This window comes from Zalophus californianus, chromosome 6, assembly GCF_009762305.2.
Source record: "Zalophus californianus isolate mZalCal1 chromosome 6, mZalCal1.pri.v2, whole genome shotgun sequence".
Classification (NCBI taxonomy): Eukaryota; Metazoa; Chordata; class Mammalia; order Carnivora; family Otariidae; genus Zalophus; species Zalophus californianus.
Window position 1 is genome coordinate 98,782,415 of NC_045600.1, and position 26,136 is coordinate 98,808,550.

General features: G+C 41.8%; 2 protein-coding genes across 3 annotated transcripts in view; one reads left to right on the top strand and one right to left on the bottom strand.

The window, feature by feature from the left end:
* The window catches only part of ALDH1A2 (aldehyde dehydrogenase 1 family member A2), a 92,658-nt gene extending 67,725 nt beyond the window's left edge, over positions 1 to 24,933 (bottom strand). For both annotated transcript variants that reach the window (XM_027569385.2, XM_027569386.2), the window contains exon 1: positions 24,669 to 24,933. In XM_027569385.2, coding sequence (XP_027425186.1) covers positions 24,669 to 24,785 — 117 coding nt within the window. In that variant the 5' untranslated portion in view covers positions 24,786 to 24,933. The remainder of the gene's footprint in view (positions 1 to 24,668) is intronic.
* AQP9 (aquaporin 9) overlaps positions 24,217 to 26,136 on the top strand; it is a 96,358-nt gene continuing 94,438 nt past the window's right edge. The window contains exon 1 of the mRNA XM_027569388.2: positions 24,217 to 24,407. The gene's annotated coding sequence lies outside the window, so the exon portion shown is untranslated. The remainder of the gene's footprint in view (positions 24,408 to 26,136) is intronic.

A 26,136-nucleotide genomic window follows, 5' to 3' on the forward strand; every position in this document is an offset into this window, starting at 1 on the left:
CAGCTCTAAATCAGCCAGAGTATTTGACAGCAAATGTTCCTATCTATGGATTATATATAACCTGTCCCACACACCAGATGAAAAAGGGATAACCCTGGGAGAGGAAGGGCTTGCTTCCATGTAAATCATGTTACAAATTGGACAACACCCAGAGAGTTCATTGTTCAACCTCAATTGAAGGCCATTCCCATTTACTATTCCCCGAGAATCGATGTTAATTAAGGCGGACCGAGACCATAAATCAGCCCAGGAGTTTTACAGTGTAATTCAGCATTAAGCATATATATTTAAATTAAAAGTAACTGATTAACCATGAGAGTTTTTCCAGAAGTGGCTGGGGCCATTTCTTTATAACGAAGATGTGTCACCTTTCATTTTTGTGAAGAGAGGACATGAAAGAAATAGTGTATTATCTTCCAAAAGGGGGAATTAAGGCTAGGAAGTGAGTCACAGCACTGGTTATGGGGAGGGAGGAGCTGGAAAGAGAGAGGGAAGAGAAGGGCAGCAAAGAGCTGCATGGGAAGGGGAAACAGCGCATCTTCTGTCTCCCTTCAAATCCTTAACTCTTCCTCTAGCCGCCATCATTCGCTCCGCACCTACCACACGTTAGGCTCTCTGCTAGGCACGGGGTGGGGAGACAGAAAGAAGTAAGAATCAGTGCCTGCCCTTGGAGTACGTGTTCTTACTCTGTAGAGGGAAAGACCGTCACAGTAACAAGATGCGACAACAATGTTCACAAGTATTTGTGGAACTCCCACTCTGAATGTGCTTCAAAGATAATATACTTCATATTCTAATTCTGTGAAATGCTAGACCGGTCATTTGTGCGCCTCAGAGAAACCCCACCGAAGAGCCACACCCGCCTGACAGAAGCCAGGAGAACATCCTTGTGGAGGACAGGACCCGGGCTTCATCAGGAAAAGCTCTGGCTCTGTGAATCCACGGTTGAAAAGACAGGGCTATCTGATGAAGAAGTCCTTCTTCAAGAGCAGTGCTAACAGAGCCCATCAGCACACGCCTCACTACACTGTGAAGAGGAAAACTACCTGCAGAGAGAGAGAATCTGGGAGAGGAATTTGTTTTAACCCAAAGTACGTGCGTAATGCACAGTCAATGAAAAATGCAAATTAGTAACATTACTAGATGCCCATGGTATACCGAGCATTTTCACTATTTCACAAACTTGTGATGTAGGTATTTTCTTTCCAGATGTGTAAATGAAGGCTCGGGTTACCTGTGCAAGTTTATACTGCAAATAATTTACAGGGCAAAAACTTGACCGTAGGTCTCTAAATGCTAACTACAGAGCTTTTCCATTCCTCTTGACATTACTGGTCCCCCCCCCCCCCGCCCCCGCCCCCCACCGTCTCTGCTAAACTGTAACTTTAAGTTAAAGATCTATATTGGGTTAGGCCAAAAGCAACAGAAAGAATATAATTAGAACATTGCCTGTAAAGTCAGGATCGAAAACCCAACCAATCAAGAGAATGATAATTAAAGTTAACATGTGAGTGCTTACTATGTTCCAGGCACCGTTCTAGACACTTTCCATGTATTAACTCATTTAATCCTCAAAATGGTCACATGTGGTAGGCATTATCATTATCCCTGTTTTATAGAGGAGGAAGTTGAAGATCAGAGATATAGAGGAGCTCACCAGAGCTAGGCATGCAGTGGAACTGGGACTCGAAACCTACACAATCTGGCACCATCACCCCTCAGCCCTGGACCCGGACAAATGCCCCGGAGCAGTTTCCTTTGCTGCTGCATGAGCTTCCAGGGGATGCCTGTACTGTTCCAAAGTAAATACGCATGTTTCTTCCCAAGGGGTAGGTTCCTTCCTAATCTGGTCCCAACCAGCCTCTCTGGTTTCATCTCTGGCCATCCCTCACCAAGTATCTAAGCTGGAATAACATCTACAGCAGGATACCATTGCTGTAAGTGAAAAACAGCTCGTGGCAAAGTAACACCGTGCTTCCCATCAAGGATATGTCTGTATCTAGATACAGAGTGGAATGAGTGCCCGTGGAGAAAACAAGAAAACTTGCGCGTAGTGTGCCCTAAACTGAGGAGCACACTGATATAAAACTGTGGATCTAAGTCCCCCCCATACCCCCCTCTACTGAAATCACACCAAACATGCTATAAATTGTTATGAGTGAGGACCTTTGAGCCTGCTGTTCTTCCCTCCCTTCTTTACCTGACACAACATTAGGGTTGTAGTCATCCTTCAAAACTCAGTTCAAATACTTGAGAAAGCCTTTCCCAAATCCCTTCAGAGCTAACGGCTGGTTCTCTCACTTCTGCCTGTGTGTTGTATCATCCGGTCATACTTTACCCATGTGCCTCCCTAGACTGTTTGCTCCTTAAGGACAAATACCATGTTAGTAGGTCATCTTTGTTTTTGTATCTCCAGGATCTAGAAAGGGGACAGTGAAAAGGTAGTTGCTCAACAAATGTTTAGATGTATTTGTATTCCCTAAGAAGCGAATGCTTTCTTTCAACCAAAACCAAAACCATGTGTGTTTTAATTCCAGGAGCCAGATCCTTGGACTCCTAGAACCATTTTCATCCACCCAGAGAATCAGGCCCCTGCTCGACACTGAATACTATCCCACTAACACTAGATACTTCCTACTTCTTCTTGTCTGGATTGAGGCTATGACAATCAGTTTTCATCCAGCACATGGTTCTGGGAAGACACTGCGATACCGAGATAATGGAGTTATTTACTTACCTAAAAAGACGGCAGAGCCACAGTACCTTGTGAAACCTCTTTAAGAGAAAAGTGGTTCAGAAGGAACCCCTTTCCTCTGAGGCCCTGGATAATGACACCCGAGCTCGCCTAAGTGATCTACAACCTGGAAAGTCACATTGGAGTTGCAGTGTCCCTGTCTGACCACTACCGAGTATACAGTGGGGTTGGTTATTCAAACAGACTACGCCGAGGGGTTTCTTTATAAGGGGACATCACTTTAACGGTCTTATTTTCTTCTGCAGCAAAAGAAGGAGGCAGAGGTAGAGTGCTAGTGTTCTGCTCTGTTTCACACTAACTGTCCAGCAAGTCTCCCAGCTCCCCGAGCCCTCAGTTCCTGTGTCTATAACAGTATCATTCCTGGTCACTGAAGACAGGCTAACCTAGGGCACTTGTGATAAGGTCTTCTGTGCAGCCCCTTGATAGATTGATAACTGATCACAGTATCTTCCAGTTAAACTTCTGAATACTTTTCAACATGGCATGTTTTTTTAAGTTTTTTTTTTTTTTTTTTTTGAGAGAGAGAGAGAGAGAATGAGAGATAGCACGAGAGGGAAGAGGGTCAGAGGGAAAAGCAGACTCCCTGCTGAGCAGGAAGCCCAATGCGGGACTCGATCCCGGGACTCCAGGATCATGACCTGAGCCGAAGGCAGTCGCTTAACCAACTGAGCCACCCAGGCGCCCTCAACATGGCATGTTAACAAGCTAGTGCCACCTGAATGGAAGATGTCTTCCCTAATGGCTTACAAGTTATAGCGACTCGGTTCATCTGAGGTACTGGGTATCCAACACGCATGGCCACTAGTAGGCGCTCAATAGTTTATAGGAAGTTCTGTGACACCATAGCCTTGTCTTGCTCCTTCTCCAAGTGCATGTTGATATTTCTTTTTTTTTTTTAAGATTCTATTTATTTATTTTGACAGAGAGAGAGACACAGCGAGAGAGGGAACACAAGCAGAGGGAATGGGAGAGGGAGAAGCAGGCTTCCCACGGAGCAGGGAACCCGATGCAGGGCTCGATTCCAGGACCCTGGGATCATGACCTGAGCTAAAGGCAGACGCTTAACAACTGAGCCACCCAAGCACCCCGCATGTTGATGTTTCTATAACCATTTCAACAACATATCTCTGTGCCCATGCAGAGTCCATCCTCTGGGTTCAGAAACTGCGGTTTCCTTTTCCAATTATGTCTAGTACTTGAACAAGGAACTGATGTACTAGAAAGACACCATTCTGAAAAAGGGAAATTTAGGTGGAAAAGAGTCCCACAACAGACATTTTAAAACGTATGCAAGGTCAACAACGAGCACAACTGGAAACTGCCCACCTCCCCCAAAGCACTGGGTTTAGTGTCTTGTTGTGAAACTATGAGGTATGCCACGATGATACTTTACCAGCCAAATCTTATTAAAGCACGATTTTAAAATGCACCAATGAATGCAGATCTTTTTCTTGGCCTAAATATAGTGAGTGGAGGCTGCTCTGGTTAGGAAGAGGTAGATTCACAAAGCTGGAAGGGGTCTTAGATATAATCCACCCAAATGAGAAATGTTACTAAGTAAACGTCTCAAAAGGAGTCCAATGACTTGCCCAAGGTAACACACCCGGCCAGTGGCAAAAGAGGGACTGGAACCCCCATATCCTGATTCCCATCCTACTGCCTTCTCTAAATTTAATCTTCGCTGATGTTCCTTTGGAAAGCAGATGTGATGGTTGCCCGGGTTATAGGAGAAATTCTCACTGCATTTTGTTCACAATGTCTCTTAACAATTACTCAGCACAAGGAATTTTGCTTGAGTCCCTTTTTCCTTCAACACAACCAACGCAAGTGACAGCAAAATAATTTTTCATTTCCTTTCTTGAAAGCAAAATGTGTTTGGGGAGCAGTGGTGATTTCCATTCCTAATGTGATTATGCTTAAAGATGAGGTCCTGGGATATTTTCTGCAATCCCCCCCCCCCAAGTGTAGAACCATGAATTTCTGTCAGAGGACAGGCAGAAGCCTGACTACTGTGATCTGAAGGTAGGAAATTATTTCTTGGGCTTATTAAAGAACAGTTTCGTGCTCTTACAACTACGGGGCTATGTTTGAGGGCCCAGGATGGGTCCTTCAAAACCATCCTAAATGACTTCCCACAGGAGAGCTGGTTTTGGATCAGCAGGAATGACCAACCTTGACTGATTTAGGAGCTGGTAACAATTTCACTGCATCAAAGTGATTATTTTTTCATCTGTTCCTTTCTCTGTAGAATCTAGGTATCCAAGGCTGAATAAGAAAAGGGCATCAAATGCCAAAGTCTTTATAAAATGGTCACAGCTGTTTGGCTCAAGGTTCCTTCTCCAAGTTAAGGGAATTAAAGTAAAAATTCATAATGACACTTTGTTAGGGACACTCTACACAGGCATTTGGGGAAGAAAAAAATCTGTAAGTATAATTTCCTCCTGTAAATATTTCATGGTATCCTAGATTCTGGGCAGGAAACGTCATATATTTCCCCATCTCAGAAATGTTATCCCCTTCCTGATGGAATGTGTTCAAGAACTCTAACAAGTACAACACTCTACTGCAACAAAGTCTTCTGCCGAACAGAAGTGTCCTTTCCAAATCTGAAAGGAACAAGTATCTCAGGGTCCAAGAGGGATGGTCCAAAATAAGAATGGAGTATACAGTTGTGTTTCTGGATTGAAACAGTAAGGGCTTTTTGAAAGCCAACTCAAGGTGACTGGGTTGGTTTATACATTTTATTTTTTTTCAAATGAGACCATCAGGATAACAAAGCAACATGAAAGTCTTTCTCCCCAAGACAAGTGTAGCGACTGATGTTGTTTAACGTATTCATTCAGGATGGTAAAGTGTTATGAGGGCTGTGTTCATATGTAAAACAGAGCAGAAAAATAAGGAAATCCACTGAGGACTGAGGTGATTAATTTTGCACGTATTCCTTTATCGTCCTTGTAGAACCAACCAGAGTGGAGGTACTACAGCTAAAAGATCCCCATGTAAATAAATACCAGTCTGTCTTTTACCACTTAGGCAATCTTGAGCCATCTTAAATAGACTCTCAAACTTTTTGAGCTTTGTTCCCTCCTCTGTAACAACAGAAATAAGGCCCCTCTACCTTGCAGGGCTGTCGTACAATTAAGTGAGATAAAATGTGAATGTGCCTAAGGCTTAGCTGGCTAAGATGAAGTTTCTTCCTTCTCTAAGTTCCTTGAAAAAAGCTCTCTTGGCTTCGTTTGGTTTCCCCCGTACTCTAACATAGCACTTAACATGCAGTCAGTGTTCAAAAGATGTAATAAATCCTATTACCATGGAAAGAAATGAAGATGGGATAAAGAATTCAGATTGGCTGTCCACAGGGATCCAATTCGCCTAAAAGTGGCTTTACGTTGTTTTTATTAATCTCAGTAGTTACCTGGATAGAGATTCAAAACAGTGAATTTAGCCACGAAAGCCAAGCCACATCACTTGGCCACTTCTGCAGTGGGAAGATAATAGAGAAAAAATCAGGTTTGCCACACTTTTCAGCCCAAAGCCACGCGGCTGTGACAATATAGAGAAGCTGCCATGAATTTTCTAACTGGGGAATCGAAACCTCCACGGAATTCCAAAGCGGCAGGCATTAATAGGAGTTAGGTGTAAATAATTTCCCATCCTCAATGAATCTTTGACATAAAGCTGCCATGTTTTATTTCCGCAATAAAATGTTTTGTTTTTTTAATAGTAAATGCTTCAAATGATTTGTATGAAACCCTGAGTAAATTGTGCCTTGGAGAGTTGAATTTTACTCAGCTTGCCACTTAAACTGCTTTTGGCTCATCAAAGGAGAGTACCAGATAGCAAATCAATAACCAGACAGATCTAGCTAGAGAAAAAATTTCAATTCCCTTTAATTAAGCAGTACAAAGGAGTAGTTTAAGAACTTGTCATATGTTCGTTATCTCCTTTGACGTGACCGCTCTATTGTTTCTACTGACGTACTGTACCTTAAAGAGCTCTGCGGACAACACAGAACACACAGCACTACCACTCAACTGGGCAAAATTAAATTTCTCTTGTAATAAAGAATCGTACTGACGCTCACTCAGGGCGCTACTCTGCAAAGCTGGTAGCCTTTGAATACCATAATCAAAGGTAAAAAGGTTACTTTTAAGTTTGATGAAAAATAGCCCCATCTTATTTTACTTCTTATGAAGAGGCTACCTATATAAGGTAAAGGAATGAAGAAAATGCTCGGATCACTTATGGGAGGAAAGAACCCTCCTGTTGAACTAACTAGGTAGTTACAGCAAAAGTGATTCTGTTGATTTCCATTCTTTGCTTTGCTTCACGCCAAAACATCTGGCTAAAAAGTGAAAAAACACCCAAATGGCATTCTATAGGAAAACACACTTAGATGATTGATTGCATTTTTCACTTTAAAGTCAGTGTTTTGATATTATAGAGACGTGGACTTGGTTCAATAGGTGTAATCTCTTACTGGCAAAAGCATGGTTCTACAAAGCTTGCTTTGACAAGGACAGATTATCAATTTTAATTTTAAATCAATTAACTGTTTTAAATAATGGACCCGATATTTTATGCTCTGAACCCCACTTATCCTGAGTCTTAGGCTGAAAGGCAGGAAAAGGGAAAAGTCTTCACTAGAAAAGACTGCAAACTAGACTTCCCAAGTATGCATATAGCACAAGGTCAAAAGAACTGAGAAATGAGGTGCAACATTTAAAAACAGCTTTTAACTATTAATCCACAGTGATTGTGTCAGAGTATTTAAAAATGAAGGTTGTATGCCCAGCACATTACACTAATGTGCAATGGTTACATGACTTGTGTTAGTGTTGTAAACAGAAATAAGTTATGACCTTAGCAGTTCTAGGTAGCAAAGATCCACCCGGCTTTTCCCATATCCATCTAACCTCAAGGTCTATTTCTGAAAGTGAAAGGACACTGATGAGAGTCCAGAGACAAAAGGTCATTCATTAGTCATGTTCCCAGAAGACAGTTCTGTTTGGGCAGCCTTCAGGGGACAAGGCTAGATCTGAATGAACTGGGAGGTGAGGTAAGGGGTGGGGTGGCTGGCCTCTTCCCCAAAGGAGGCTGCCTGGATCGTTCAGATTAAAGGGCTCTGGGGTAATTCCAGGGACCTGTGATCCAGATCAAGGAAGACCTAATGTTCCATTTGACTCAGGATTCCAAGGGGCATGGCAGGATATTTCTACCACAGACCAAAACAGTCTTAATATTCCCAGTCCCTTATCATATGACTGGTTTGACTAGAACCTAGGTTGACTATCATGGATGTCCTTTTGGTATTCTTCAACCACAAAAATGGACAAAGGTGTCCTAAAATCAAATTCTGCCTCCCCATTGCTGTCATACTATATATATATATATACTTCCTATGTGTAGAAAGATTACTAGATGGTGTGACTTGAGTATGCCGTTTAAACTTTCTGTGGCTCAATCTTCTCATCTGTACAGAGATTCAAAATGGTGACTTTAGCCACACAAGCTAATAATAAAACCACCTCATCCAGTGGATATAAGAATTACTGGGACTACCGAAAAGTCTGGAGTAGTGCGCACCCACACTTTTAACGGATGCAGATTCTGAATGTAAACAGCCAATCCAAGGCAATTTATTAGTGCTCTTAAAAAGCTAGTTACTGCTTGTTCTGTGTTTGTTTGCGTACTCATTCGTTTATTCTTCTCCCCATTACTAGTAACTGAATCCCCTTTGACAAACCATCAGAGACGAACAGGGCAAAAAGATGGGGCAAGAAGGTAAAGATGGTGAAGGCCATCCAACATATGAACTGGTCTCTGGGAGTTTCTGATTGCTCCCCTCCTCTGACCCTCCCAGGAAGACAGGCCAAAGCAGGCTGGTTCTGGCATACCAGGGTTGCTGGGCCCTGAGAGGGTCCGAGCAGTGGTGTGGGAAACGAGCTCTGAGAAGAGGAAATTCAGCAAAGGGCTTTAATGCCCTCCTGTCAGTCTTGAGAGAGCGGAATGCAACATGATTTCTTTTGTCTTCTGCTTGGAAGCAAATGTTCCTTTGCCTATCTTCCCTAGGTTTAATTAGTCTTCTGTCTTTCTCAGAATTCAGCCTGTTCATTTGCAAATGGCAGACATCAGAAAGGCTAGTGACTGTGGGTGTAGGTGTTGGGGGGAAGGAGGCTGAAGTGTTTATTTTCAAAGCCACAGGGGTCCCCATTTGAAAAAGCACCCAGCTTATCTCAATGTTTTTGTTTGTATGATTTTGAATTAAAAGGTTGGAGCAATTCATTTAGGAGATTAAGCTGTCTTTACAATGGGCCTAGCTGCCCTATTTATTCTCTAGTATTGCTAGGGATTAAAAAGAAAAGTCTTTCTACTACACTCTTCATTATTCTAGTGCAAAAATTTTTAAGGATTCCTTGAGTCTTTGATTCTTATTGCCAATTAATTTTACATTAAAGTGATGTTAATTTGGCGGTCACAGATAAAAATCACAAACCATCTGCATAACGGTTTAGGTTTGCCAGTTTTAGCAAATGAAAATACAAGATGCACAGTAAAATATGAATCTCAGAAAAACAATTAAATTTCAGTATAATATGTCCCCAGTCACTGGCAAATCATGGGGCATTCTTATATTTATAAAGTATTCATTATTTACCTAAAATTCAAATTTAACTAGATGCTGTATATTTTATCTGGCAACCCTACCAGGTTTTCATGGATGTTGTACACGCTCCAAGAATGCCAAGGGGAAACTGGGAGAAATTCCATCTTGTTATTTCATTATTATATTTAAACTTGCTCCTTACAGAGTTGGAAGTACTTCCTCAATCAGAATAATACTCCCCATTTTATGAACAGATAAACAGATACCTGGGAAATCAAGTGAATTTTGACTACAGGATGAGACTTACTTCTAACCACCAAAGCCCATTCATTTATGATAATTTTTCTCATTATGAAAAAGTAAAACACAAAAGGGCCAACCGGTATCTCTGTTGAATTAAAACTTCATGTCATGAACTACTACATTTAAATGCCAATATCTTTCATTTATGTTACAAAGCAAACATCCTGTGCAAATAGAAGCTGAAACACCCCAGTGAATATCCTAAGGTTGAAGAGGTCTTTGAAACAATAAATGAGTGATTTCTCCACAGGAGACTAAACTCACTGCTTGTGACAGTAAACAAAAAGCAAGCTGAATTTTATATAGCATGATCATTTTCATGTATCTGTTTATATAGTTAGATGAGGAGAGGGATTATTGGATTTTTTCTTTCAATTAAAATCAAAATTATTGCCCTTGACTCACATCTTAGCAAATGGTTTCAAACATAATTCTATCTATGTTGTAAAAGATTAAATTCTTCCTCCCTCTCCTCCATTACAAATATGCAAAAAGGTCTGTGTGATGTCTTCATCTACCCCAGAATTGGATGGATAATATTTGTAACAATTCATTCCTAAGACCCCTGAGTTAATAAAATGTGGTGATGAACTAGTTAGTCCATTTGTGCATAGTCTACACAGTCAATTTCATTACCCTAAAGTCACATCTAATATTTAGGAAGAAAGGGGGTTTTTTTTGCAGACCTCAAATCACCTTAATTTTTCGTTTCTTTTTTCTTTCTTCCTTTTTAAAATAGGCACCTTCTCCAGAAAGGGAAAAGGAAAGGAGACATAAAATGAAAAGCTCAAATTAACCTTCAAATATCTGAGCAAGAAATCCCTATTTGCCATTTAAACAAAATATTAGAAAAATCTTGCGAGGACTAGATTTTGAAATAACCTCATGCTCGAGGTAAGTCTGGCTAAGAAATGCCACCAAAAGCTGCCACTTGACCCGGAATTCCTCTGCAAGAAAAACTAGCCATACCTACATGTGAGACATTCTATGAGAAACTGCCGGAATGTCAACTTCATTTGCAGTGGCCCCATATGGCCTGATCGCTCTCCCTGGCATGATAAATCACTGGCAGAATCCTTACCTTCCTACGTTTGATCTCTGCTCAGCAAGATGTGGTTTTGATGTGAAGAACTCCAGATCTCTTAGGTCAGAGACAAATAGCAGTGGCACTGACCTGCAAAGTGCTAAGTCTCTATTAGACTCAAGTGAAAAGCCGAAGGCTCCCGACAAGCATCCTCGTCATAGAGTTTGCCCGACCCACCGTGGTTTTCATGAGCTTAGGCTGACAGAAAAACTGCCGAGAATGGCTGGAGGAAAAATGCCAACAAACCTTTTCTTTCTACCACCATGACCGGGTACTCACATCCACTTTCCCTAAGATTTAAAGAAGGAATTCTCTTGGGAGTCACTGCTCTCAAATTTCTAGTACTGTAAGTCTTTAACAAACACAACATTTTCTATTTCTGGTGGATCTTTATGACACGGCTAAATCGCTCATTCACGTAAAGAGAATCATTACCAGATTTCTGTGGACTGCTCTCCAGTAATGATAAGGACATCCTTGGGAAAGTATGTGAAACACTGCTTTGACCCAAAATGTGGGATCCCAGAAAGACTGCAAGGAAGACATATAAAGAAGTTCAGTATTTTCCTTCTGATCCTAATCCCAGGTTTGGGCCCAGGAAATGAAAGAGTTCTGAAGAGTCAGGATGGGGGTCAAGAAACCTTACAGCTCTTCCAATCCAGTGATTTTTGTAAGTAGATGGGTTAACAAGTAAGCATCTCATTCTGCCCTATCATTTTATAAGTAATAAAACTGATATCCAGGGAATTTAAGTAACTAACTCAGAATCACAAAGCATTTTCATATCCCTAGAGCCAATATAGAAGAAAGTACTCAGTAAGTTATCAAATAATCTGTTCATTCATTAATTCCACGAATTTGTATTCTGTGCCTACATGTACACTAAAAAGCATACATCAGTGGCAGATCTGGGACCAGTCTTCTGACTCTTTCACTACTCTACAATACACCCTACAGATTTTCTATTTCAAAGGAAGAGGTAGGTGAGTGGGACTGAAGGGGGTAGTTTTTCATCGTGTGTGTGTGTGCGCGTGCGTGTGTGTATGTGTGTGTCTGTCTGTCGCTCTCGCTCTTGCTCTCAGAAGAGAGCTATTCATTTCAAAACACTCTACCTGGAATTCACTTTCAGGTCCTGGCATTTTGTCTATCAGTAAGTATGCAAATGAAATCAGACAATTTTCTTTTCTAGGACTCATTCCTTTACTCATTCATCCTAACACAAAGATGTGTGGACCATACTTTGTGCCAAGACCATCGTGATAACCAGCTTTTATGAAAATTTAAATCCAGGAAGAAAACTAGTCTAGGCATTAAGCAATAATTGGATCCCTTGCTTTGGCATTATCAAACACACAAGTTATTCAACAGTAATGATAAAAATAAAGATCTGAAACCAACCTAAAAAAAAATCACATTTGAAAGGTTTCTTCCAACAAGTTCAGAAGCTATTTATTATAAAGATAACAGCCAAATCATTCCAAGAATTGTAAGACTCAAATTAGTATGAAACTTTAGTTGGCTGAAATGATGAAGAGCCCTGAGAAAGCAAAGAGTGGGCTATCAATTAAACAGCTGCATTATTTCAATAGCCGCCCCCCTTGATACCACTCACAATTAGAAACACTCATAAATAAGCCCCTCGTTAACTCTCTATACAACTAAGTTGGTGACTTCGCAAATGTTCACTAAAAGCAAAATGTTCGGTTTCTTTTTTTTTTTAGCTAAATGTAGTTTATGTACCCGCATTTGTACATACACGTCTACACTCAATGTTGAGCAATAATCTCTCTCCTTAATTCAGATCATCAAGAGTTCCAGAAATCGCTGATTTGTGTACTTCTTTTCTAAGCCTTCTCTTTTTCTCTGTTGGAATTCCTGGTAATGATACCAGAATGTGGGCAAACCTCATTAGTTTCCCTGCTGTTTACAAGACAGGATTTATGCTCAATGTGCTGAACACAATGACACACATCACAAAATGGCTAGAACTACCACCCAGGCTCTAATCTGAGAAATTTTTCACTCAGTACAAATACCTATCAGCATGGAGAAACACGGAAGAACAATTACAGCCAACACATGTAGTCTTTTAAGAGTACACCAATAAATACCCATTTGTGAAGGTTAATTTAATGCAACCCAGGCTGTTATCTGGAATAGTGTGTGTCACCAATTCAATCCATTAAGTAATTACTAAAGTCTCAGGAGAGCTCATTGAAGTCAAATGTGGTTATTCCAGGTTCATTGCTTCTGGTCTCCCAAAGGACCGTTCGGGCCAACAGCTGGGAGAGCTGACTACAAAGGTTCCCAGGCAGAACTAGACATTTTATGAAAACAGGTAAATGAATCTGATCAAGGAATGAAGGTCATGTCATCAAAGGCCTGCCTGACAGAAATACTTAGGGAGGTGGAAGAGAAGCAGACAAAATACTCAGGGAAGAGAAGAGTAGAAGGTGGAAAAGGTGAGAAGGAGTACCTCTGACTGAGAAGGAGAGGTACTTCTCTAAAGAGGTACACTTCTCTAAAAGAGAAGACCGAGGAATCTGAAGACTATCAGATCTGGCTTCAAGGAGACAACTTGTCAGCAGATTCCTTAGGTAGGATTTTTGAGCCATTCACAATAAAACATTAATCATCCTCCCAACTACCACCCTCCTGGCACTGAAGCTCTGTTAAAGTACAGATACTGCATGAATGTCTGGGGCCCACTATTTCTCTGTTCTGCATCTCCACTGAGGCTGCATGCAACAGACGAATCTAATGTGGTTAAGCCTTGTGAGAAACGATGGCTCATAAAAGGCAAGGTGCAACATATCCACCCGACTCTTTCTGCGAAGTGTTTCTCCCACATAGGTTATAGTCAAGTTACACAAAATGATGGCCTATGGAGAGAGACGAAGCACTAGAAAGAATGTGAAATATATTCATTTTCAGCGGTCTCAGACTCACTCCCAAGTAGATCTGAAGAACCATAACAAAGAAAAGCACTTGTTGAATGAAAAAAACAAAAAACCAAAAAAACAGGACTTATTAAGGGCAGTATGCGGCTACCCAGCCAGTGGGAATCCAAAAACACAGTTCTTTACCATAGCCTAAAGAGTCACACCTACGTGCGTGTTGATTATATCAATCCTTTATTGTGTTCTTGTTGTTTTTTTTAAATTGAACACTCTCATCCTTATGTGAAGTTGAAATTGTTGCTAATGGTAGCTACAATACCTACTATAATTACGTTTTGCAACAGGATTTGTAGTCAAAGAACTGGGCTTAGGATTGTCCTATACAATACTCAGCAGAGCTTTAGGCTCACAGTTCAAATCGTGCTTACTCCTGTTGTTATGAGCAGAGAAGGAAGAAGACTGAGTCCTGGAATTGCCACCTACTAGCTATCAAGCCTGGAGAATTTATTTAACTTTCATAGGCTTGATTTTCTCACTTATAAAGTGAGAAGATTAATATAACATCCACATCATGGGACTGCTGCAATTATTAAATGTAATCATATGTGAAAAGCATTTTGAAAATTTTTGTATTAATATTAAAAAGAACTATTAGTAGCCCGTAATGCCAATAAAATATAACAAGTATTCACTTCCTTGTAAGGCACTGAGCTAGATGCTTCAGAAATACTAAAATGAATAAGAGTTTATAATCTACTACAGTTTAGGAGTAAGGAGTTACACAGAAAACTATAATCATACAAGGCAAAAATTGTACAATTTAGGAGTAGGGCAAACAAGTTAATATAGGCATTCAGAGAATATAGGTTCATCCTAAAAAAATAAGTGTGGGGCCAACTCTGGCAGGTATTACATGAGCAATATGCACAAAAGGGCCAGATTCAGTTTTAAGGTTGGAGAATTTCATTCTTCCTCAGTAGCTTCTTTAGAGCTAGAGGTACACATGCACAGATTCAATAACTTATGAAATCCAAACACAAAAGTTTAAAACACAATGAGTTAAAACATTAATGAGATACAAAGTAATGTTATTTTCAAGCTTGGTGCTAAGGAATAATTTAAATTCTCTAAACTCACAGGATGAAGCACCCTACTGAATTAGTTATTCAACAAAAAGGTATATCAAAATTCTTTCTCACATTATATTAGTTGTCATCCCTCTAGTTTTTCTCCAGTCCTATAAACAAATAGCACACAGTGAAGAACTTACCTATTTAACTGGTAATGCTCCTTCAAAAACTGAGTGGTGTGTGTGTGTGTGTGTGTGTGTGTGTGTGAGTGTGTGTGTGTGTGTGTGTGAGAGAGAGAGAGAGAGAGAGGGAGAGGGAGAGACAACAACAGTAGCTAGTATTTGAGCACTTATTCTGTTCTAGGTAATATAAGAAAGGTAGAGAAATAAGTCTTGACATGAAAAACTTATAATGATCATATTATCCTAAAGTTTTATACAATGACTCCTTAAAGGTAGGTTTATAGAATGCACTACTGTTCTTAGTTTAGGAAAACCAACATGTACTTAAAATCATCCACCGAAGTAGGACTAATTTCTGATATTTTCCCATTACGGAAAAGACCAGGCTTAGAGAAAAACCACACATTCTGAACCTCCTAATCCCGTTCCAAAATTACACAGACTACAATTCTGAATTCTTTACACATTAATATCATTTGATTTTCCTATATGTTACATCTTTTGTCCTTAAGATTTACCTGTGTTCTTACACATATAAAGATACCAGTTAGAGGTGGATTAAGACATAATGAGAAAGATAAATTCTTTAATAATAAAAGTAAACTTTCAGAAGACTATATAAAAGAGTATCTTGAAAAACTCGGAATAAGGATGGATTTCTTTAAAAAGACACCAAAAGCACTAAACATAAAGAACAGATAGGGGCGCCTGGGTGGTTCAGTAGGTTAAGTGTCTGCCTTCAGCTCAGGTCATGATCCCAGGGTCCTGGGATCGAGCCTCACATCGGGCTCCCTGCTCAGAGGGGAGCCTGCTTCTCCCTCTGCCTCTGCCATTCCCCCCGCTTGTGCTCTCTGGCTCTACCTCTCTGTCAAATAAATAAATACAATTTTTTAAAAAAGAGGAAAGATAAAAATATTCCTCTCTCTTTGCATTTAAAACCATATGACATTACACTTAAAAAGGAGGAGGAGGAAGAAAAAACACAAGGAGGCAGAAAATTTTCACATGGTATGAAGCTGTCAAAAACTTATAATCCCAAGTACATAAAAACTGCTACAAGTCAGTAAAAATACACACATACACAAACAGAAATGAGCAAATGATATACTAGCTAAGTCACAAAGGAGGACAGCCAAATGGCCAATAAACATATGGAAAGATACTAAACCTCACAAGAAATCAACACAATGCAAATTAAAACGGCAGTGAGATATCACTTCACACAGACTGGCCAAATTTAAGAAGTACGAGAACTCCAGGTAGAGGTGAGGACAGAGAGTAGCAGGGACGCTGATAGACTGCTGGTGGCAGTGGGAACTAGCGTAACGGTGTTGGACAGAAATTTGCAAACCCTAATTAAGATGTAGATCCACATACCCCATGAGCCAGCAGTATCACTTCTCAGTATACATCCTAGAAAAACCTCTCACCCAGGCACCTAAGGAGATATGCTTAGGAATATTTAATGCAGCATTACTATAATAGCAAAATGCTGGAAGTACTTTAAATGTCACTAGTAGAATTGATGAAAAATTGTAATATATTCAAAGAATGGGATCTGACAATGAATGAATGATGATGAATGAATCACAAATACATCCAATAACATGGAGGAATCTTGAAAATATGCTATGCAAACAAAGCAAATTGTAGCACGGTACCATTTATATAAAAAATTAGCATGCAAAACAAGAGTACATATTGTTTATGAATACATATAGATATACAGATACATAAACCTATGGGAAAGATAAATGTCTCTGAGGAAGGAAAGAGGAAGAAAAGAGAAGAGTGGAGGGTCATAGGTGGAGTTTCAATGTATTTCTTTAAAAAAAAAAAAAGAGCAGCAAATATTGCCAAATGTTAAGAACTAACAAATCTGGGTACAGGGGCACAACATGTTTGTTACATTATTCTCTATAATCTTCTGTATGACTGAAACATTTCGTTTCCTGTTAAGTAGGTCTAACAATACAGTGTGCTGTTGGTTTGCGGAGCCTGAAGCATCTCTCTCCTTTCTGAATGCTCATGGTGCTTCAAGTGCATTCATCTCAAGCATCTGCATCTTCTTTTACACACCATAGTTATTTGTGCGCATGTTCTCACCCCACATCCAAGTGGGAATCCTATCCAGCCCCTTCAGGGCAGGGCCCACATCTGTAGATCTTTTCATGCCAGACAGTGACTAACAGTGCTTTGTACACAAGTGGCCCAAATAAATGTCAAATGAATAAACAAATTAATAAATTCAGGTAAGCAAAAGGGTAGCTCTAGCTGTAGTTAAAAATGACCTCAAGATACTACAGTGAGATACCCTTCCTTGTGAAAATCAAGTTATATTGGTATGTTGGGTATCAGATTCTAAAACACAGATGCGAAACCAGAACTCACTGGTTTCGGGTTTGCTCAGGAATTTAACCAGTCATACTGATTCCTGATCTCCTCTCAAAAAAGGATTCTGGGCAAAACTCCAATTTTCACACCTAGGCAAGTAAGACTTTAAGTTATTCTCTGTAGATTTCTATAGACACTTCATAATTTTGTCTTATCAGGCAAGGTCTTCTTATGTCCCCTTTTCCTTCCCACCATAAACACCCCCTCATTACACACATATCAGCCCATAGACTGGGTGTATGTACTGGTTGTGAGGACTGGGAAAAGAATGAGGTTATTTTTGCCTGTTACTTGGTTTACTTAAATCTACAATATTTTGTAAGATCCACTTACCTGGAGGTAGTTTCCATTATACCTGTGGGAAGAGCCACCCAATTTATACCATTTTTTGACTAAGTTTCATCTTTAAGAAATCCCTAGGAATGACCTGGGACAAAAAAACCCTAAGAATCATTAGACTTGAAATCAGAAGATATAGGCTAGAGGAATGAAAAAATGTACAAGAAAATGTATAAAAATATAATCTTTAATTATTTTGAAATTTCCTCCCTATATTTTATAATCAAGACTAGAAAGTGTTTGGGTACCCCTGATATCCTAAATTCTTTGCAAATAAGAGACAGGTGTGTCCAGTTCTAGCTGGACAATAGGTTTTATCTTTCCAGAGGTCTAGGGCTAAAGCAACTGCTCCGCTGGCTCGCCAAAGGTCAGCTCGTGATGAGGAAAGGAAAACAGCAGCTCCATACTTCTGGAGGTAACAGAGCTGAACTGAAGTAAGAAGAAAGCTTCCTTCGATAATAAAAATTAGAATGTTCACTCACAGACATTCTAATTTTTAACCACATTCTACAGAGGTCAATAAACCCCCGTGTTTAGCCCCAGGGAAATTTTGTTGAGAGCCCAGCAGAAGTCTAGGTGGTGAAAGCACCCAATTATTATTCCAACTGGAATTTTCAAAGGTTGGAAGTATTTCCAAATCATGTGACACAACAGAGACACGCTGTAAATAAACTCATTAAGAGTTAAGATTTTGAAGGGAAACATTTTAAACATTACTTCATCTTAAAGGCCAACAAAGGAGCAATGGAGGAATGCCAGAGGTAAGAAATTCTCAACTTGGATAATCTCATATATCTGAAAGGTAAAATGGAATGGAGCTCAAAGATATATCTGAAAAGGCAATTAAAAATTATCCAAAGTGGGGTGCCTGGGTGGTTCAGTCGGTTAAGCATCTGACTCCTGATTTCGGCTGACATCATGATCTCAGGGTCGTGAGAGTGAGCCCTGTGTCCGGCTCCACGCTCAGCATGAAATCTGCTTGAGATTCTCTCTTTCCCTCTGCCTCTCACCCCCGTTTTCTCTCTCTCTCTCAAAATAAATACATAAAATCTTTAAAAAAATTATCCAAAGTTAAATTATGGCAATCATTTTTGGTGTTTGGGGGGACATGACTGGCTTTGAAATGATCTGTCACAGCGAATAAAGAAATTAGTGAAATGCTAGAAGGGCTTTCAAAATAGTCACTGCATGGTGGTTTTACTTTCTGGAAGGTGAAGTGCCCCAAAACTGGGCAGTCAGGACCAGTGAAAGTCTCTTTAGTTTTAAATTACATGAACTAAAATACCTTCCCACTTCTATGAAGTATATATATATATATATATATATATATATATATATTTATATAAAACTTCTGGGAATGTCCTCAAACACTGCTATACCTCCCAGATTTATGTGCCAAAGACTTGGCAACATCTTTGCCCAAACTACTTAAAATGCCAGAAATGGTTGTTTGCCATCTGACACTCAGGGCCAGCCACGTGGGTGTCCTGAGGCACATTAATGCCGAATTTTGGCACAAATGTCAGATATCTAATTTGATTATTAAAATACTGGCTGGGAAATTATTTGATTTAGTGACTTCTTAATAAAGAGAAGACCTTGGTAAGGAAGCCTCCAAGGGATCTCATTTGATGAAAATCCAGTGTAAACATATAAGGGATCCATAGCTACCCAGAATATTAAACTCTTACGACTAATTAAAATAGTACATAATGGCCTGTTTCACAAAACTTTATTGACTGTACAATTCTGATCTTTCTAAAAATGGGCCTTGGTTCATCCATAGCTCCAAACGTAAAAATGAAAATGGAGTTAGCCTTTGGCTGATTGCCATTCTATGTACTTTCACCCAGTTGTTCATTTAGCCCTGACAACAACCCCGAAAGGTAGCTACTATTATCTCACATTTGGCCGATGTAGGAATTGACACTCAGTGAAGAAACTCCTCAACAGGAGACAGCATCCATACCTTGTTTACCATTGCATCTCTGAAGCCTCAAGGCACAGCTGGCCCTGTGTGCTGTCTACATGTTGACTGCCCACACAGCTAATAAGGACATGTCCGACCAAGCTTTTTCTAAATTGTAGGCCATATGATTTCTGTTGCGACTACTTGGCTCTACCATTGTAGTCCAAAAGTAGCTCCAGCTAATATGCAGTTGAATGGGTGTGGCTGTGTTCCAATAAATCTTTATTTACAAAATCAGGCAGATAGTCTGTAGTTTGCTAACTACTGCAAGCTGTTACTAAGATAACTAAAAAAGACAAAAATATACATCAGTATTTCTATTTCATTATCCAGTGGAGAAAGACTTGAGACAGAACTGCATACACTGGTATTTGAGATGTTTTTGATCTGGTCACGGTTTGATCACCGGGCTTGGGTAATGCAACAGAGAACGTATTACGCATGCCTGGCTTCTCTTCAGCCTTGCTACAAGGAAATCAGACCTCACAGAACAGCCTCCTCGGAGAATCTTCTAACCTCAAATAGAAAAACTATCATTCCTCATTTTATAGAAGTGGAAGACAGAATTGTCTTAGTAAATGATGATTCCATAAAGCCTGTACAGTAGAAGGCATTAGAACCCTAGGAGAGTTATCCAAATCAAGACCTACAATTAAAATGGTTAGCTTCTCTAGTTTAAATGGAGATGACACAAACATCAAAAAGCTATACAATTATGAAAATGTATTCTTTGAAAATCTGAGGTTCCTATAATATAAACATGGAGGTGTGATTCACAATTTATGATCAAGACAATCTTGATTAGAGGTTTGGAAACAAGTAGACCCACACCATCTTTTAAGAAACGATCCCTGGGATAGGCAAGAATCTGGCCCTAGACCTAACAACAACAACGACAACAACTCAAAGGCACATCAGAAATAGTAATTTAAAGTCAGGGAACCAAAAGCCACAGATGTAGCAGCTTCTGAAAAGGAGTTGACCAGTACATGTTCGCCCCATGTTTGCAATAGAAGCAACACAAAGAATAAAGACTTAAACTCTTTCTCTCAAAAAACCAAGCCAAAACAAAACAAAAATAAAAAACAACTATGTGACTGTTAGGAAAAACAAAGTATATGGTGAAGCAAGTTCCAGCAGTTTTTTAAAGGTCAAGGCCAAGGTCTTCCTTATCAATTATTTCTAACTCTTCCTATTCTCTCTCCTTCAAAAGGTTTTGCAAGGATCAAATAAGATACACAAGAAAGTGCTAAATAAACCATTAGGCCCCATAAACAATTTAAGTGGCACTATATATTTTATTATCACCATTGTTATTACATTGATCGACTGACCTATTGCCATGCTGACGATTAATTTTTGGCACTCAATCTTTCTAATAAGACCCTAAGCTCCTGGAAGGCAAATGCCCAACTAGCAGAAGGGAGAGCACTGTTGTTAGGAATACTAACAATACTCGATGGCCACTCAAACAGCCTTTGGACCGAATTGAAGTTGACCCCAGAAAACAGCAGATGTTCAATAAAAAGTTTTTAAATGAATAAATAAATAAATAGTAGTTACCCAACACACATTAGCTCTGATTTTCAGTTGACTGTCTTTTATTTTTTCTCTTCTAGTTTAGTAAGTCAGTACTCCATAAATGTTCCCTTCCTCCCTCTGTTCTCACTCCCCACAGCATCAGCTGCTGGAAGAAAATACAACCCCTTATGTTACTGTTAGTTATAGGCATAAAGGGTCACTGAAAAAATGCTCAACACAGAGACCGCACAATGCGTGTGTGTGTGTGTGTGTGTGTGTGTGTGTGTGTGTGTGTGTGTGTGTGCAACGGGGAGGAAGCACTGGAGCCAGAAGAGATGATAGAGACAATAGAAAAGGTAGGGTGAGATAAAGACCGAAAGATTCCAAAGACCTTCTGGGAATCTGGAAGAAATCTCCCCTGCAGTTAGGGGCAGTCAGTAAAGTGCCAGCCTTGATTTTACAATGTGTGAACTCCTACAATATATTCAGCCTTAACGAAGGTTTAAAAACCAGACTGATGAAAAAGAAACAATTCTGAAAAGCTTTAATTCATAAAAACACGGCTAAAAGCAATCAGGTTCCTGCGATCGCTGATAAGCAGTCTTCTCAGGATACGAGCAAGAGAGCACGCATTCTCTTGGCCTCAAAGTGGTCCCCCTGCTACTTCTTGTGGGTGGACTTAGCGCTCTTTCTTGACTAACGCAGTCTTTGAAAAGAACAACAACCATATTCCTTAGTAAGCAATCATTTTTAAAATTTGGGATCTAGTTCACTGCATTAAGGAAATAAAATTAGACATACCAAAGATGGTACTGCCATTGATCCTTAGTCTAAAATGGGTATTAGAACTTCAGAGAGATAGGCTTCTTTTTAAAACTAAATATAACTGCGTGAAAGTCAATATAGGAGCACAGCGTTAGCCCTTTCAGCATCCACGGAGACCAAACCGTAATTCTGGAGTATTTTCACTGGACCTTTGACAAAGGTGTAACTTTTATTTCTGATGATCTCCCCCATTCCACCATTTATAAAAAGTGCCAAATACTTTTAGAAGAAGAATGGCGAAAAAATACAGGACAATACAAGATCACAAATGCAAACTTTTCTGAATGCATGCTACTTGAAATTCTCATAATCTGACCATTTACACGTAGGTAGTGACTTCATGTTGGTCCCCAAAACACATTTAAAAATCCTGTCGTAATATCCTTCCCTAAAGATGTATTCGTTTAAGAAGACAAAAATGATGAAGGATCCGTCTTGTTTATCTTGTACCACTTTGTGACACAAACGCCGTATTTGTTTCTTAAGTGTTATTCAACAAGCCCTCCAGCATAGTAATTTCTAAGCCATTACTCTTTTAAATTAAAATTCCTGATGAATGTGGTACTACTGTTCTAAATGACGAACTGTCCATTCTACCTTTTTCATTCTTCTGTTTCAAATTACCAATACCCCTCCCTTCTGATCATAAGTGAATTTTTAGAAAACTTTCCACTAATCTTACTTTCCTTTTAAGTAAAAAATCATTACCCACTACCCTCAGCTACCAACACAGCACTGCTCTTCACGTTAAAAAAGTTGCTCGCCCATGAGGCTTGTCTCAGAAAATTTAGAAGCCTCGCTAAAAAGCTGAGAAGGAAAGCTGCTGGGAATGTTCACAGATACCTGATTTAACAAGGTTCTGTGAAAAGAGCTTGCCTTTAGATTAGCATTACTCAATGTTTATAAGGGTTGTTTGTCAAGCCAAAAATAAGGTGCCTCCTCCCCACAAATTAAAGAGTCAAGTTACAGTCCATTATTTCATTTCTGATTGTTTTTCTTTGTAATAAGTGGGAAAGTGGATACTGGATAAAAGTCTCTCCGGAGCTAAAAGACTCCACATTAAAGGCTTCAATTAGCTATAAATCAGTTGTCTTTCCTACTGGGGGAGAACAAGAGAAAAAGAGAGCGGGGGTAGTTGGAAAAAAAGAAAACTGGAAGAGCTTCCAAATTAAATTCTGGGATACCTACTGCATACCTAAAACTCCTTTCCGGGACTGGGAGGAAAATCCAAACAAAAGTTAAGACTAAACTCGAACCCTCCCAAATATGAGAGTTCGCTCCTGTCTCACGGGGAGATCTTGGAACTTAAGACCTTTAAAGAGAGGCTGAAGAGGTTAGGGACCCTCATAAAACAAAACGTTTATGCTGTATACTTTCCCGGCTCGTTCCCAAACCCAGATTTGTGCCCCCACATTGGCACTATTGTTATGCAAACTGTCTAAATGGCTGTAACCACTAACGACCTCCCATTAAAATCGCTTTCAAAAATTTGTCACACCATCTAAAAAAGCTAACAGGTACATCAAACCCATCATAAATCGGGCGTTCAGAACACGAATCACCTTGGTTTGTATTCTAAAACTAACACAAGTAAAATTTCAATATTCGGATTTTTAAAAAATTTCTTTCAACCATTAAGCCAAAACCAAACAATTTACTTCTCAACAAATTTAGTTTATCTTGTAATAAGCATGATGGAAAACAACTTTAACCCTATTGTGTGCGCGCAGTGTGTGTTTAAGTTAATCGGGAGAAATTTGGGGTAGAAATCAACTGAAAGGATAGAAAATCAAACAAGAGAACTGTAAAATGAACTCCAGAGAACATGACTTTAAATCCCATCTATCTTCCTCCGCCCCCCATGCTATAATGTTATAATCACCCCCCGTGTGTCTAATTAATGTATTTTTCTATGTGGAATTCATAGAAAAGTAAATTCAATTTACATTAAGGTAGCGAACGCATATTCTTTTTTATGTGGTGCAACAGCAACAAAAAATCCTGCTTGGCAAACCCAAGATGTCAGAGTTCGTTATAAAAATAATTTCTTTTCCGTCCGAGAGCGAGCCCGTTAATTTGCACACATTTAGAGAGTTTGCGAGTTTTCCAGGAGAGCTGCCACTGCCTACAACATTCGAACGAAATGCCGATACTGGAGCTGCCGGTCGCCAGCAGCCAGGTTTCCGCGCCATCTGCAAAGGCGGCCGGAGCGCCGCGCGCCCGGTCAGTTCCTCCGGGAAAGCCGCTCCGCACGCGCGGGCTTCTGAGGACCGAGCGGGACGCACAGCCCAGCGGCCCCTGAAGGCGCAGGGCCGCCGGGGAAAGCGGCCGGGCTGCATGGCCCACCTGGCGGGAACCCTTCCTCCCCACTTGAGGAGTCGAAGCGGTGCCGACGCCTTGCCCGCGGCAGTCCGGACCGCGAGAATCGGATCAGAAGGCAGCGGCAGACGCGGCAGGGGTAAGGAGCCGTTGACCGCGACCCCCGGCGCCGCGCTTTCAGGTTGGGGAGAGTCTCTAAGGAGTCCCGAGACCCCGGCAGGGCTTCGGATGCCCCAAGCCCGAGGACGGGGCGTCCCTCTGCCGCGCGGGGATGACAGGCTGGCCCCGGCCATCCCGGCCCCTGAGGCCGACACGCCATCCTCGCCCCCTGACAGATCATGGACAGGAAGGAAGGTTCTAGAAAGCCTCGGCGGACGGCAGGTCCTCGCCGGCCGCTTACCTTGGTGTACTTTATTTCGAGGTTGGGCGTGGGCGATGGCAAGAGGTGCAGGGACGCCATGAGGGCGGCGGGGTCGGCCTTCACCTCGCCGGGCATCTCGATCTTACTGGAAGTCATGGTGGCGGGCCGAGGTCTCGCTCGCCCGCGGCGTGGGCTGTGCGGGCTGTGCGCGCGGTCCGCGGGCCGGGGGCGCGCTCGCCTGTATATAGGCAGGTGTCAAGCTGGGGCTTTTCTTATTGGACGTGAGGGCCGAGGCGCGGGGGGCTGGTCCATCCTACCTAGGACGCCCGGGCGCAGCCCCGATTTGCATAAAGCCCGCCGCCCGCGCCGCGCGGCCCGTTCGCTCGGCGCCCACGGTCAAGTGCGGCCGGCGAGAACCCGGCCGCCGGCACAGACCCACGCCCACCCCGCTGCCGCCGCAGGCCTCGACGGCCAGAGCCGGAACCCGCGCCGCGGCCGCGCGGGGCTCGGAGAGCGGGAGCGGCCTCGCTCCGGCACGGGCGGCGGCGGCCGGGGGCGCACCTTGGCGAATGTCGCGCGCGGGTCGTGGCCCCAGAGGCAGAGCAAGCGGGGGCTAACGCGGTGTCGGCGGAGGAAGCTTCCGGGGCGCGGAGGGCGGCTCTTGGGGCAAGGAGCGGGCTCGGCCACTGGTGGGGCGCGTCTGGAGCCCCTCCCACCCGCGTTCCGGGGCCCGCCGAAAGCGCGTTCCCCCTCTTCCCCGGAGACCCAGGGGGCGCCCTTCGCTCTCCTTTCTCGGGCAGGCGGCCCCGCACACATCCACTGCCCACAAACGAGCACACAAACGAGCCCGAGGTGCGCCCCCGGCCGCAGGGTCCGGAACCGGTAGTGATGAGTGCGAGTCCTTCGCCCCACACTCAAGATTAAGTATGCCCGCAAGGCCGCCCTCGCCCGGCTTCTCCCGCCCAAGTGCTGCCCTCTGCTGGCTGGGACCGGCTGCGCCCCAGGATGTGGGGTATTGGTCCTTATAGGCTCTTGGGAGTTGCATGTTTTCATTGGCCCCTCTATCTTTCTTCTTGGATCCCCCGTTCCAGCGCTTAACTCCTCGCCCCCAAATAACACAACGATATACTTGATTAGCTTTTCTGTTGTTTTTCACGCCAACAGCTGTCATCCCGCCAGACATGGGGCTCCTCACATGGCTGCCCCTTTGGGGTTGAGTTTCCATATCTATACCCCCCTAATTTAGGTGTTTACGTAGCTCCAACAGGCCTTCTTCTAGTTTGTGGGATCCTAGAGGTCAGCATATACGTTTATGTCCAGGACTCAGAGATCCCATCCCAGAATGGACTTTGGGCTGGGTGGGCCAAATCTGGGCTTCAGATAAAAAGACCTTAATAGAGGGAGAAGCAGACTCCCCGCTGAGCAGGGAGCCCAATGCGGGACTCGATCCGGGGACTCCAGGACCATGACCTGAGCCGAAGGCAGTCGCTTAACCAAGTCTGCTTCT